This window comes from Xenopus laevis, chromosome 6L, assembly GCF_017654675.1.
Source record: "Xenopus laevis strain J_2021 chromosome 6L, Xenopus_laevis_v10.1, whole genome shotgun sequence".
NCBI classification, from domain to species: domain Eukaryota; kingdom Metazoa; phylum Chordata; class Amphibia; order Anura; family Pipidae; genus Xenopus; species Xenopus laevis.
The window spans coordinates 96872537-96887859 of NC_054381.1; the positions used below are offsets into that span (position 1 = coordinate 96872537).

The window sequence follows — 15323 nt, forward strand, 5'->3', positions numbered from 1 at the left end:
TGACTCCAGGGCCCCCCGTACAAGTAAAAAAAAAATTGGGGCCCAAGAATTTTTTTTTAAAAAAAAACATTGGTGGCAGGTGCCCCCTTACAAGTTAAAAAAAATTGGGGCCCCAAAAAATATTTTTTAAAAAAAACATTGGTGGCAGGGACCTATAGAATATTAAAATAATACATTGGTGGCCAGGGGATTAAAAGAAAAACACACAAATTGGTGTTCAATAGAATTGAACTCATGGCTTCGGGACTTCAACTTCACCACCTTTCGTGACTTTGGGTCTTTTCGCCACTTCAGGACTTTAATTTCGGCTGTTTTAGTGACTTCAGGTCTTTTCAGCGCTTCGGCTATTTTCGTAGCTTTTGGTCTTTTCGGCGCTTTGGGAGTTTGGCTTCAGCTGTTTTCGTGACTTTGGCTTTTTCAAAAGTGCAGCACTGCTGGGCCCCCTGTCCTCCCCTGATGGTAGCCCTGGATGGGAAAATGCAGGACCCTTACCTTCCTCCAAATAACCCACAATGGGTTGAGCAAGTTGTTCTTCTGCTCCTGGTGAAAGTTGATAGTCTTTAAAAAGACTTTTGTGTTTCTTCTTTATCTCCTTCTGTTCCTGGGAATCGCTGAGAATCACTGAGAATAACTAGGAATCGCTCGTATTTCACTTTATGGGGAGAGAAAGAGAGAGAAGAGATAGTGAACTGAACCCTCTCTGCCATATATATCTGTATATACTGGATTTCCCTTAATAGCTCAATACTGCGCTACTGAATATGGTTCTGCCTTATAAATACCCAGTAACACCGATCAGCAGCAACTTTAATAGAATGAAATAGCTGATTGGGAGAGACAGAATTTATTGGTGCAATCAAGGGCCCTAGACACCCCTGCTAACCAAGGTTGGGTGCTGGTGACACAATGCACAAACTAATAGTTAAATGAACACTTGGAATCACCCTCATTCTTTTCTATGCCAATTTTTTTCACCAGGGCTCAATTAAATTGGATTTAGAAATGAATGGGAGTGATCATTTGGTAGTGAGCATTTGGTTGGCCATACACTGAACTGGAAATCACATGGGGACAAAACATCCCAAATCCCCCTCTGTGCCATGACTGTAAAGCTGTATCTTACTGGCAGGAGCAGTAGACACTGGTTCCCATTAGAGGCCCAGGTGAGTAATGGGCCCACTAGGGCTTTTCATAACCAGTCAAGCTCTGATCAGTGCCACTGCACCCATAACACAAGGCATCCTAATTCTAGGCATGTAACTATTGTTCTAGTTTGTGCTACTTGTCTTTCTTCTCAGGTCCTCCCTTACCCATCATCTACTCTAATGCTGAGGCCACTAGGATGAGTGGGACAGTTGGCCAATGGGAGTTGGAAAATGGCAGTTGACATTAACAGCTAAAGAGCAGCAGAGTAAATGGTCTAACACTTCAAAAGCAAGAAATACTAAACACACTATATTGTATAACTACAAGTCAGCCACAGGAGGTGCTGGGAATTGTAGTTAAGGCACAGCTAGATAAACACAGGTTTAGAGTCAGTGGGACAGCAAGTTCTCCTTCCCCTTAGCAATGGTACTTTGGCACCCACAAGTTTTAGTAGTTTGGGAAGGGGCAGGGCTGCCACCAGAAACCATTTGCAATGCCCCATCATTGATTGTGCCCTTCCTTGTAGTTGTACCCCTTTGTACCCTTTGTGGTGGCTTATCACCAAAAATGCGCCCCCCCCTTTTCCAATAAAATTGGAAAAGATGGAACTGGAAAGACAAACTGATATCTCCAATGGAGAGCACCTTCCCAGACAATTACAATAGCAGGCAATGGTGGGGCAATTTTGGGAGCTTTGGCTCTAGACTAAAGTCCAGACTGGGATTTAAAAACGGCCCGGGCATTTGAGACACACAGAGGCCCTCACAGCCCTCCCCCCAGCAGCCCAATAAATAGTGTCTGTCTATTACAGCACCCCCTTTGGCATTTGCCAGAACCCACAGATTGCCAGTCCGGGCCTGGCTCTAGTCCTCAAATTACTATAAATCATGGAAGCCACACTGCCCAAACTATCCCCTTGTATGTCATGTCATAATGTCATCCTCAAGTAAGGTATGATATACCAGTAATTAGCAGCCAATCACATCAGTCACACACATGTGCATTTATGAAAATACAACAAATAGACATCAAACATAAGCAGTCATAGAACCAGGGCCACCATCAGAACTCATTGGTCCCTGACTGGACTCTCCCATGCCCAATGAATGAAGGTCCTTCACTCCCTCACACACTCCCTCACACACACACACACACTCTCTCTCACACACTCACTCTCTCACACACATACACTCACTCCCTCACACACACACACTCCCTCACACACACACACACACTCACTAACTCCCTCACACACACACTCACATGCACACTCTCTCACACACACACTCACTCTCACACACACTTACACTCTCACACACACACTCACTCCCTCCGTCACACACACACTCACTCTCTCACACACACACACACTCTGACACACTCTCACACACACTCACACTCTCACACACACACTCTCTCACACATACACCCTTACTCTCTCTCACACACACACACACACACACACACACACTCTCTCTCACACACACACACACTCTCTCTCACACACACTCCCTCTCTCACACACACACTCCCTCTCTCTCACACACACACACACACACACACACTCCCTCACACACACACACTCTCACACACACACTCCCTCTCTCTCACACACTCTCTCTCACACACTCTCTCTCACACACTCACTCCCTCACACACATACACTCACTCCCTCACACACACACACTCCCTCTCTCACACACACACTCACTCACTCCCTCACACACACACTCACACGCACACTCTCTCACACACACTCACTCTCTCACACACACACTTACACTCTCACACACACACTCACTCCCTCCGTCACACACATACTCACTCTCTCTCACACACACTATCTCACACACTCTCACACACTCTCACACACTCTCACACACACTCACACTTTCACACACACACTTACTCTCTCACACACACACACTTACTCTCTCTCTCACACACACACTCACTCTCTCTCACACACCCACTCTCTCTCACACACACACACTCCCTCTCTCACACACACACACACGCACTCTCTCACACACACACACTCTCACACACACACACACTCCCTCTCTCTCTCACACACACTCGCACACACACACTCCCTCACACACACACACACTCTCACACACACACTCACTCCCTCACACATACACTCTCTCACACACACATTCTCTTTCTCACACACACTCACTTCCTCACACACACACACTCTCACACTCCCTCTCTCACACACACACTCTCACACACACACACTCTCACACACACACACTTCATAATAGAAGATATTCTCTTGCCATATGTAAAAAAATGGACCAGAAAAATAGTGTAAAGTCAGTGAAATGTATTATGCATTAAATATTGGTGGGACCACAAAAAGTTGTATAACTTATGGAAATACTTAAAATGAGGGTATGTAAAAAAGAGGCTTCACTGTATGTATCTAGTTGTAACTAGAACTCTAGAGGGAATAACATTCTACATACCTCTGGCTAGTAATTTTGTTAAGAAAGTAGAAAATACCTAATGTTGTCCTGGCAAACAAGGAGTTTGTGTCACTAATAGAATTACAATGTTATACATGTGCAACAGTTACTACTCTATATATTTATAGAAAAGCTGTTGTAAGGTTTGTGTGGAAACCAAAATGTGGGTACAAGTGGGTACGCCCATGACCCAATAGACTGGTTTTGCTTCCAATAAGGATTAATTATATCTTAGTTTGGATTAAGTACAAGATACTGTTTTATTATTACAGAGATAAAGGAAATAATTTATGGAGTCTATGGGAAACAGCCTTTCTGTAATTGAGAGCTTTCTGGATAATTCCGGATAACGGATGATATACTTGTACAATAGAAGGACAAATACATCAAATATACAACTTACAGGGACCATTTCTTTTTAAAATTGTGTAAACTTTATTCCAATTGATCCCCATTTCAGAACCCTAAATTACTTTTATTAAAGGGAGGGCAAAGATTTTCCCTCTCGTTAAGTGGAGGGCATTGAAGTAGTGACGCTATAGCACTCTGTTGCCATGGAAACAGCCACTAGCCATTTTTATTGGTGTATCACAGGAAGTCTGCCTGATGTTCTGCATTATTCATCTCACTTCTAGTCGTGGAGCCTAAATTGTGCTTTATACCGAGCGTTTTTACACTGGACAGCATTCTAAAGATTTAAGAAGCCTCCTTGGAGAGCATCCTCTTTGCACGGGCATCGCTATATGATTACTGGCAGTAAGTACTCTGTCTATAATAAATTCTCATTATTAGGTCAGATTAAAGAGGATATTTTAAAATATTGTATAAAAAAGTTATTTAGTCACTGGGTGCATGCATGACTCTTTTTGGAAAAACAGCCATGGCATAGCATATTAAGCAAGTCTTTAAATACCCTGCAGATACTGTTACTGCAGGATAGTAATTGACTTCTTAAAACCCATTGCTCAGTGAGGAAATTCAATAAAAGATGCAAAGTCAAATAACCTATAACAAGTAATCAGCAGGTAACATTTGCTGGTCATCTGTTAGAAAGCAAACATCTTATCGATTGCAATAGGTTACTGAACCTGGGCAAACTTGGCACCTTTTATTACATATAGGGGAAAAGCTATGCATGCACACAAATTTTGAGGCCAGCACATACAGCACATTGTGGTGCACATACAGTGTCGGACTGGGGTGTATGGGGCCCACCAGGGCTGCCACATTAGGTCCTCCCCACCCTAATCACAAGCCCCTGGGGTGTGGGCCCCCCAGACACAAGCTCCAGAAAAATCTGACCCCCCTCCAGCGTGAGCCTGCCCGCACGTTCACATTTTACCTTATCAGTACCCCGCAGGTTCGGAATACCTGCAGTATCCAACAGGGAGCAGGGGTCCTGGGTCAACGGGGCCCACCAGGTGACCCTAATAAAGAATTATGTGTGTAAACACAAAACTTTGTATTTATCCTGAGCACATTGCTCATACAAGTTTAAATGTGTGTGTTTAAAATGTGATAGAAAACTGTCAGAGTAAGGGCACAGTATTGATGTAAATTCAGCTGAAATCATCCCTGAATTGAATTGTTTTGGAGCATGATAATTTCATCTGGAATCCAAATTCAATAGAGAGCATAGGGCACTGCATTAGTTAGGGAATTACTACTTGCACTAACAGATTAACTCATGGGGGGGGATGATATGGACAGATCAATGTATGACTAGAAAAGCAGCAGCATCTATACAGACATTAGCACTGTGACCGCTCTTTCCACAGTTCAGTAGAGCATCAATCCTCACACATTCCACCAAGAGCAAAGGACAATTATAAATTATTGATTCTACTTCTATTTAATTACCATTCTGCAATGTACTCACTATTTGTACAATGTATTCCAGGGCTTGTGACATAAAAATAAATATCCTTCCAGGCTTGTGAGTTCAAGTAGATTCTGAGATGGGAGAGCTTGCCATTTCAGACCAATTGTTGCTACAGGGAGTCATTTTTTTTACCACTTGTTCTTTTGTGCTAGTGTTATGTTAATGTGTTTTCTGCCGCGCATAGTAATGAAGACAAAGTTAAAATAAGATGAGTGAGAGATTCATCTATAACATAAGTGCCTGTCTTGAACAATGAAATGTCAGATGGAAGATAATTTGTGCAATTTAACAGCATTGTGTTGAAGGCCTCGGGAAAAAAAAACTTGCCCCATTATCATTAATGCATCTAGTGTTCATCTCTGAAGATTTTCAGCAGTATCAGATGACTAATCTTTATAAAATTTAGTACAGGTATGGGAACTGTTATCTGGAAAACGATTATCCAGAAATCTGCAAATTACAGAATGGCCATGATCTCCCATAGACTCCATTTTAATCTATTAATTCACATTTTTCAAACTGATTTCCTCCAGGGTCGGACTGAGACCTCATCGGAGTTCACCGGCGCCATCCTTAGCCTCTTCGGAATCTTCAGAATGAGACCGGTGCTTCTGAAATTTTCGGAGTTTTCGTGTGTTACCAGCGAAGCGGCACATGCACAGTTGGAGCAATTTTCTGTTTCGCGACAATTGAGCATGCGCCGCTATGCCGTACTCAGTCTGAAGATTACCGAAGCGGCTGAAGATTGCGCCCGTGAACTCCAATGCCTGAATCTGCTCCGAGGGGTAAGTAAAAAGTTAGGGGCATTTGCCCGGGGTAACACTTAGGCTGGGGGGAGGAGGGAGGGGGGTCTATGTAGGGTAAGGGGGTAGAGGTTTTTAAACTTTTGGGTTTGCTTCTCCTTTAACCTGCACCCGACCCTAATCCACAAAATGTTGTCACTGTAGAACCTGCACCCAACCCGTACCTGCGCCTTCTCGCTCTGTACACTACTTCTGTGAGCATCTCTGGTTCCAAGACAGGGAATCTTTGGGAGCAGAGGAGGAGTGTACTTCCCCAGTCTGACCTGCACCCAATGGTTGGCCAAATTTCAACCTGAACCCACCCAACTGGATGTCAACCTACAGGTCACCATGGGTTAACCCACACATCACTACACAAATAGATTGACAGTAAATTTGCAATACCAGTCCTGGCCTACACTGGTAATTTACTGGCCTGCCCAGCAAAATAATGGCTGGGTGGCAACCCTATGGGGTAGGCAATCTTTTTTCATCAGTCCTCCAGTACTTTTGCCTTTGCATTGATGAATGAGCCTGGGCCTAGCCTAGCAAATTAAATCAGTTAAAGTCAACAGAGAAAACTGGTAGCAGTGAAGTCTCTGGGTTGTGCACAGCAGTGACTGCAATGATTAGACTGAAATGTATCACATTATGCAACCCTCCACCCAGTGCCGGATTCGCAGGGCGGGCACCCCTAGGCCGTGCGCTCCACGCGGTCCTAGCGCCCGCACTACCACACGCTGGCACAAAAGCGCCAGCGTGCGAGCGCTGGAGCACTGGGGAGCACAGGCTCCCCACAGAGCGGCTGGGCGGCATGCCGCCCCCAAAAATGTGCTACCCTGGGCCCGGGCCTATGTGGCCTCGCCACAAATCCGGGCCTGCCTCCTCCACTCATTTGGGCCCCCTCAGTAGAGCCATCTCTGAAGCCAGCCCCGAACTAACGTCTTTTAAAACTCTGCTCTAAAATAATAGCAAGAACGGCTTTTCTTTGATACTTGTTTTTTTCCTTGTTTTTAACAGGCTGACAACATCCCTCAGGATGAGTAACTTTCTGGACACAGACTATATACCGAGGCTTTTATTCAGCCAAGGAGCCCAAGGTAATTCTTTTTATATACAGGAGGAGAATACATTTAAACATAAACACAGAGATAATAAATTGACATTGGAAATGTAAATTCCTAATTCAGTGGCAGAGCAAGGCCTTCTTTAATGCATAGGGTTAATAATAATATATTCACATTTTTGACAATGAATATGAATATGACAGGTAATCTCCATTGCATGCTTAAATTATCTGATCATTGTTCTTAGAACACCTCAACCCCAAGTAACAGTTTTCACCAACATAAATGTAATCCTATCCAAATGCAGATAGTCTTTCTGAAAATCCAAGCTGTCAATGCTCCTTATCCCTATGTTAGAGATATTTAGCAACCAGTAAGTGACAGTAGGGAGGATGCCATCTTACTTCTTTTGTGCTCTGCTTGTTTGGTACATGGATTTTTGATCATATGATTAAAGTTAAAGGGGATGTTCAACTTTGAGTTAAATTTTAGTATGATGTAGAGACTGGTATTCTGAGACAATTTGGTAATGGTTTTCATTTTTAATTATTTGTGGTTTTTGAGTAATTTAGCTTTTTAGTTTGCAATTTCAGCAATCTGGTTGCTAGGGTCAAATTACCCAAGCAACCATGCATTGATTTGACTAAGAGACTGGAATATGAATAGCAGAGGGTCTAATAGTTTGGAAATTGGGCCCACTGCCTAAGGTTTTCTAGTGGGCCCATGGTCGAAGGTTTTCTGGTGGGCCCCTGGCATCCCAGTCTGACTGCCCAGAAACCCTCTATCATGTAACTCTCTCTGCATATGATGCCTCCCCTTTATAGGTGTGAACTAAAACTCCCAGTAGTGATGAGCGGGTCGACCCTAACATGATCTGGGAGCAGCCGACCCTAACCCGGCACGCTCCCCTCTATATATACCCATGCCCACCTGCCCTACTGTTCGATCACAGAAGGGAGGCAGACAATTCGGCGCAAGTATTTAAAAAGGTGCTCACGCAGGTAAAAGTGGGGCAATAGAAGGTTCATGTGGGATGGACAGAGGCTAAAGACTTCAGGCCGACCCGCACATCACTAACTCCCATCCTAACTCTCATCAGCTGACCATAGATATTGAGTTATACTGTAGTTTACAAATGCCAGAGTGTCTGAAGGGGATGATTTACGGCATGAAAGAGATAAAATGCCTTATTGTCATGCCTAACTGATTGGGTCTTTTGTCACTGGAATATACACAGTCTCTGCAGCTTCAAAACTGTTGAAATCTCAAGCAGTCATCTTGTGTAATTATCTGATTGTCCAGAATGTAATTATACCAACAAATTCACAGTCTGTGCCAAGAAACACATTCCTGTTTTTCAACGCAGTAAAATATGTGGGAGTATCAAATCCATTCACTCTATGGCGGCACTGGATATGTCACACAAATAACAGCAGTGGCAGAAACAGAAGCAAAGCCAGCAAACTGTCATCTACTGTAAAAATAAACTGTGCCATGTCTTCTCTAGAGATTCCTTTATAAGTACACACTTTTATTTCCGCTAAGGTCGCGCTCCCTTAATAGGAAAAAAAGGAAATGCAGGTTTTATAGAGAGGGTTAGCTATATCTGCAGCAAATCTCTCATGGGAAAATATAGTATAACACTGGGCTTCCTAACCCGCAATTTATAGAACAATAATACACAAATTTACTAAATAAGCTGTAAAATAAATTCATATAAATAGTATTTAGGTACCCAGAGCTGTCAGCCTCACTGAATATAAATCCAAATGTGTTTTTTTTTTACCAACCTATTCCTCCCAGACCATTCCCTGTTTTGTCCAGACGAAGCACCTGCTCCGCTTTGCTGGGTTATAAATGAAGGTGAATCCCATAAGATACACTAATGGTGGGAGGTTTGGGTATATCATCAGTGTTGTTACTTATGCCACATCACAAACAGACACTTTATGTATAGTTCAACAAATAATGTGCTTATTATTTTAACACTCTGCCTGCGCTGTTTGGTAAAAGCAACTTTTCCACTGATTTTCATGTAATTCAAAATCTTAAATTCTATGTTAAGATTAGGCTGGCAACATCAAAACTTCACCTTAGAGTTCCATCCCATTACCTTGTGCTAATATTTGGTCATTGAACTCCTTGGTGCCCCTAGCATCCTTATGATTTACTATGGGGATTTACACACCACCAGGGCTTGTCTCTAAGTTTTCAGGCTGTCTCAAGGGTGCTAAAAGGGATAATACACAGAACTCCTACAGTCCCTACCCTCTTGAGTCCCTAAACTATATCTCCTTGGTGGAGAACAGGCTGCTCTTTCCAACTACCCTGTCTATCTAAATCTGGCCATACACTGAAAGATCCTTGGTATGGTCACCAAATAAGTATCTTTCTCCAATATGCTCACCTTGATCACTATGACAGGGATACAGATGAGGATTGTATGAACTAGCAAATATGGTATTCCCACTACAGGATTTTCAAACCTGATCATCATTTTCCCAATTTCGTTGGAGGTCCGCATACACAGGCCTTTGGTCCTTTGGCAGCTTCTATCATGTATGGCAACCTGGGGTGTTTTTACATCAGGATATGCTATCCTCTAGGTATTAGGGATGTAGCGAACGTCGGAAAAAAAGTTCGCGAACATATTCGCGAACTTGCGCAAAAATGCGAGCGGTTCGCGAACGGTTCGCGAACCCCATAGACTTCAATGGGAAGGCGAACTTTAACATCTAGAAAAGACATTTCTGGCCAGAAAAATGATTTTAAAGTTGTTTAAAGGGTGCAACGACCTGGACAGTGGCATGCCAGAGGGGGATCAAGGGCAAAAATGTATCTGAAAAATCTGCCTGTGTGTGCTTGGAAGAGATAGTGTAGGGGGAGAGCTGTTAGTGATTTCAGGGACAGATGATAGTAAGTTTGCTGGCTAGTAATCTGCTTGATACTGCTCTGTATTGGAGGGACAGAAGTCTGCAGGGATTTGAGGGACATTTTAGCTTAGGTAGCTTTGCTGGCTAGTAATCTACTGTTCTCTTTAAACAACTGCCATACGTTGACCTTGTAGGCATTGTTTGCCCAGTTTTTTTGGACGCAGCCACTGAAGCACAGTTGCCAGAAAAATATGCCATATAAATGCTGAAAATAGTAATTTTTCGCCATACGTTGACCTTGTAGACATTGTTTGCCCAGTTTTTTTGGTTGCAGCCACTGAAGCACAGTTGCCAGAAAAAATATGCCATATAAATGCTGAAAATAGTCATTTTTTGCCATACGTTGACCTTGTAGGCATTGTTTGCCCAGCTTTTTTGGTCGCAGCCACTGAAGCACAGTTGCCAGAAAAAATATGCCATATAAATGCTGAAAATAGTAATTTTTTGCCATATACGTTGAGTCAACGTATGGCAAAAAATGAGTATTTTCAGCATTTATATGGCATATTTTTTCTGGCCTCTGTGCTTCAGTGGCTGCGGCCAAAAAAACTGGGCAAACAATGCCTACAAGGTCAACGTATACACTACTACAGCGGTGGATACGGATTACGTAAAATATATGAATGCTGCTTGAAAAAAAGTAACTCAAGTGGTTTTTCTAGAGACGATAATATTATCAATATTTAGACAAAAGGTGAACAAGCTCACACAGCTAGATGGCGGTTTGAAGAAAACACTGTGCAAATAATGCCTACAAGGTCAACGTATACACTACTACAGCGGTGGATACGGATTACGTAAAATATATGAATGCTGCTTGAAAAAAAGTAACTCAAGTGGTTTTTCTAGAGACGATAATATTATCAATATTTAGACAAAATGTGAACAAGCTCACACAGCTAGATGGCGGTTTGAAGAAAACACTGTGCAAATACTGCCCACAAGATCAACGTATACACTACTACAGCGGTGGATACGGATTACGTAAAATATATGAATGCTGCTTGAAAAAAAGTAACTCAAGTGGTTTTTCTAGAGACGATAATATTATCAATATTTAGACAAAATGTGAACAAGGTCACACAGCTCGATGGCGGGTTGAAGAAAACAGTGTGCAAATAATGCCTACAAGGCCAACGTATACACTACTACAGCGGTGGATACGGATTACGTAAAATATATTATGGCTGCTTGAAAAAAGTGACTCCGGTGTTTTTTCTGGAGACGGTAATATTATGGATATTTAGACAGAATGGGAACAAGGTCACACAGCTCGATGGCGGGTTGAAGAAAACAGTGTGCAAATAATGCCTACAAGGCCAACGTATACACTACTACAGCGGTGGATACGGATTACGTAAAATATATTATGGCTGCTTGAAAAAAGTGACTCCGGTGTTTTTTCTGGAGACGGTAATATTATGGATATTTAGACAGAATGGGAACAAGGTCACACAGCTCGATGGCGGGTTGAAGAAAACACTGTGCAAATAATGCCTACAAAGTCAACGTATACACTACTACAGCGGTGGATACGGATTACGTAAAATATATGAATGCTGCTTGAAAAAAAGTAACTCAAGTGGTTTTTCTAGAGACGATAATATTATCAATATTTAGACAAAATGTGAACAAGGTCACACAGCTCGATGGCGGGTTGAAGAAAACAGTGTGCAAATAATGCCTACAAGGTCAACGTATACACTACTACAGCGGTGGATACGGATTACGTAAAATATATGAATGCTGCTTGAAAAAAAGTAACTCAAGTGGTTTTTCTAGAGACGATAATATTATCAATATTTAGACAAAATGTGAACAAGGTCACACAGCTCGATGGCGGGTTGAAGAAAACAGTGTGCAAATAATGCCTACAAGGCCAACGTATACACTACTACAGCGGTGGATACGGATTACGTAAAATATATTATGGCTGCTTGAAAAAGTGACTCCGGTGTTTTTTCTGGAGACGGTAATATTATGGATATTTAGACAGAATGGGAACAAGGTCACACAGCTCGATGGCGGGTTGAAGAAAACAGTGTGCAAATAATGCCTACAAGGCCAACGTATACACTACTACAGCGGTGGATACGGATTACGTAAAATATATTATGGCTGCTTGAAAAAAGTGACTCCGGTGTTTTTTCTGGAGACGGTAATATTATGGATATTTAGACAGAATGGGAACAAGGTCACACAGCTCGATGGCGGGTTGAAGAAAACAGTGTGCAAATAATGCCTACAAGGCCAACGTATACACTACTACAGCGGTGGATACGGATTACGTAAAATATATGAATGCTGCTTGAAAAAAGTGACTCCGGTGTTTTTTCTGGAGACGGTAATATTATGGATATTTAGACAGAATGGGAACAAGGTCACACAGCTCGATGGCGGGTTGAAGAAAACAGTGTGCAAATAATGCCTACAAGGCCAACGTATACACTACTACAGCGGTGGATACGGATTACGTAAAATATATGAATGCTGCTTGAAAAAAGTGACTCCGGTGTTTTTTCTGGAGACGGTAATATTATGGATATTTAGACAGAATGGGAACAAGGTCACACAGCTCGATGGCGGGTTGAAGAAAACAGTGTGCAAATAATGCCTACAGGGCAAATAATGCCTAAAAGGTCAACTTATACACTACTACAGCGGTAGTAAAATAAAAAAAAGTAAAATAAAAAAAAAATGAATATTAAAAAAAAAAAATTAAAGTTGGTGCTGCTGAACTACTAGGAGCAGCAGATTAGCACACCAGTCCCACTCCCCAACACTGCTAGACTAATAGCACTGGGCTCTTATAGTAGTAGTAGTAGTAGTAGTAGTAAAACAACAAAAAAATAAATAAAAGCAGTCCTTACAAGGACTACTGTTATTGCAGCAGTCAGCAGATGAGATCAGAAGCAGGACAGCTGCCCACTGCAGCTACATACAGAGCACTGCAGTAGAAGGTAGATTACTAGCCAGCAAAGCTACCTAAGCTAAAATGTCCCTCAAACCCTGCAGACTTCTGTCCCTCCAATAACAGAGCAGTATCAAAACGATTACTAGCCAGCAAACTTTCAACTGTCCCTGAAATCACTAACAGGCAGCAGCTCTCTCCCTACACTATCTCTTCAGCACACACAGGCAGAGTGAAAAAACGCTGCAGGGCTTCGGTTTTTATAGGGAAGGGGAGTGGTCCAGGGGAGAGCTTCCTGATTGGCTGCCATGTACCTGCTGGTCTGGGGTGAGAGGGCAAAAAAAAGCGCCAACAATGGCGAACCCAAAATGGCGAACGTCGCGCGACGTTCGCGAACTTCCGGCGAGCGCGAACACCCGATGTTCGCGCGAACAAGTTCGCCGGCGAACAGTTCGCCGGCGAACAGTTCGCGACATCTCTACTAGGTATATGACATGCATGGGGTCCCTGCAGCCCAAATGTTTCTAAAGCTTTGATAACCTTAGTTACTTGGTTAAAAATTTTGAGGGACCCGGTGCGCATTATCTCTCCCACTCCGCTGGTCGCGCCCCCTCTCCCGCGTATGATCATGAAGCACACAAGCATGCCGATTTCAAAAAGTATAGTGGCAGGGAGAGGGGATTTTAATACAATAGAGGAAGCTTCCTCTATGGTTACGCTACTGACTCTTTTCCAATCCTGAGGCTTTTCTCTGCCTCAGGCTCTCTCAGGCACAAGGTTATAAACAGTAGGGAAACCTTGCACCCCTGGCCAACTACAGAACTGCCAGTGAACACTTCAAAGGAAAATAGCTCCCCAATCCCAACTGTAAACAGGCCCAGGCCTAGGCTTGATTAACCCTTTTGGTAACTGCAAAAAGTTAAGGTGACCAAAACCTTTACCCAGGGTCGATTCTCTTACCCTTGCCGCTCTTCCCTCGCTCCCCAGCACTTACCGTTCTTGTGCAGGAGCAGGTCGGGCAGCGCTAATGTGCTCTCTGCACTAGGGTAGACTAGAATTTCCGATTTAATAACTGGAAATTAGGCTCTAAAAGTTGAGGCTAATTGAGAAACTGACCTCAGGCAGCAGCAGCCCCCAAGTTACCAGTGGAGGCAAAACACTACTCCTGATAATTTGGGGGCTGCTGCCACCTGAGGCGAGTTACTCAACTGCCATGTTGCCTTTCAACACATGGTGTGACATGATCAAAAAGATTACAATGTAATTCTCCTACCGCACACCTGTAGCTCACCACTCCTGCAATTGGTGGTGCGTTCATTCCGTTGACCCGGTCGGGTCCCTTAGCAACCAATGTGTATAAGAAACGGATCCGCACACACACTGATTAATGCAGTCGGGGAATATCCCCTTTTATTCAGCCGCCAAACATTCAAAGTTTCGGGGGGGAGCACCCACCCTTCATCAGGATGAAGGGTGGGTGCTCCCCCCTCCCCCCGAAACGTTGAATGTTTGGCGGCTGAATAAAAGGGGATATTCCCTGACTGCATTAATCAGCGTGTGTGCGGATCCGTTTCTTATACACATGATCAAAGAGACCAGCGGAGAAAAAGTTAATACCTCCAACAACATAGAATAAGAAGCCTCCCACGCTGGAGAAAACATAACCCTCATTGGAGGTGCCTCTTACATTTATTGTACTACTGGCCCTAGAGAGCAGAGGAAAGGTTTTTTTTATTGCTTTAATGACATGACCCAGATGTTTCAGGACTACAGCTCTCACCATTAATCCCTGGTAGCATGTATTTTAACTGGGAAAAGTGTAAGTATGACTGAGTAGCTAAAAAGTCATAAATATTGTTAATGGACTACAGGTTCCAGCATTCTTTAGCCTTTAGCCAATCCAGATACTAAAGCTTTCTTTCCCCTTAGTTACATAAATCTTCCCTAAAACTCTCCCATATTGCAAATGCAATAGAACTCCACTCTGGGAATCATCTGTATTGGCTCTATGTGAAATCATATTGCTATTATAGAACTTTTTTGTGCTTGCTTGCTGATATTGCACTGTAATCAGATATCAGAAGAGGGAACATAATAATGTTTATGTGCTTGGTGCCAGGAGGAA

General features: G+C 43.0%; 1 protein-coding gene across 2 annotated transcripts in view; it reads left to right on the forward strand.

The window, feature by feature from the left end:
• The first annotated feature begins 4272 nt into the window (after positions 1-4272).
• phactr1.L (phosphatase and actin regulator 1 L homeolog) overlaps positions 4273-15323 on the forward strand; it is a 205089-nt gene continuing 194038 nt past the window's right edge. Inside the window, exons 1-2 of one of the 2 annotated variants that reach the window (XM_041566299.1) lie at positions 4273-4379; positions 7308-7387. In XM_041566299.1, coding sequence (XP_041422233.1) covers positions 7327-7387 — 61 coding nt within the window. In that variant the 5' untranslated portion in view covers positions 4273-4379; positions 7308-7326. The remainder of the gene's footprint in view (positions 4380-7307; positions 7388-15323) is intronic. The other variant, XM_041566297.1, reaches the window with a different exon arrangement.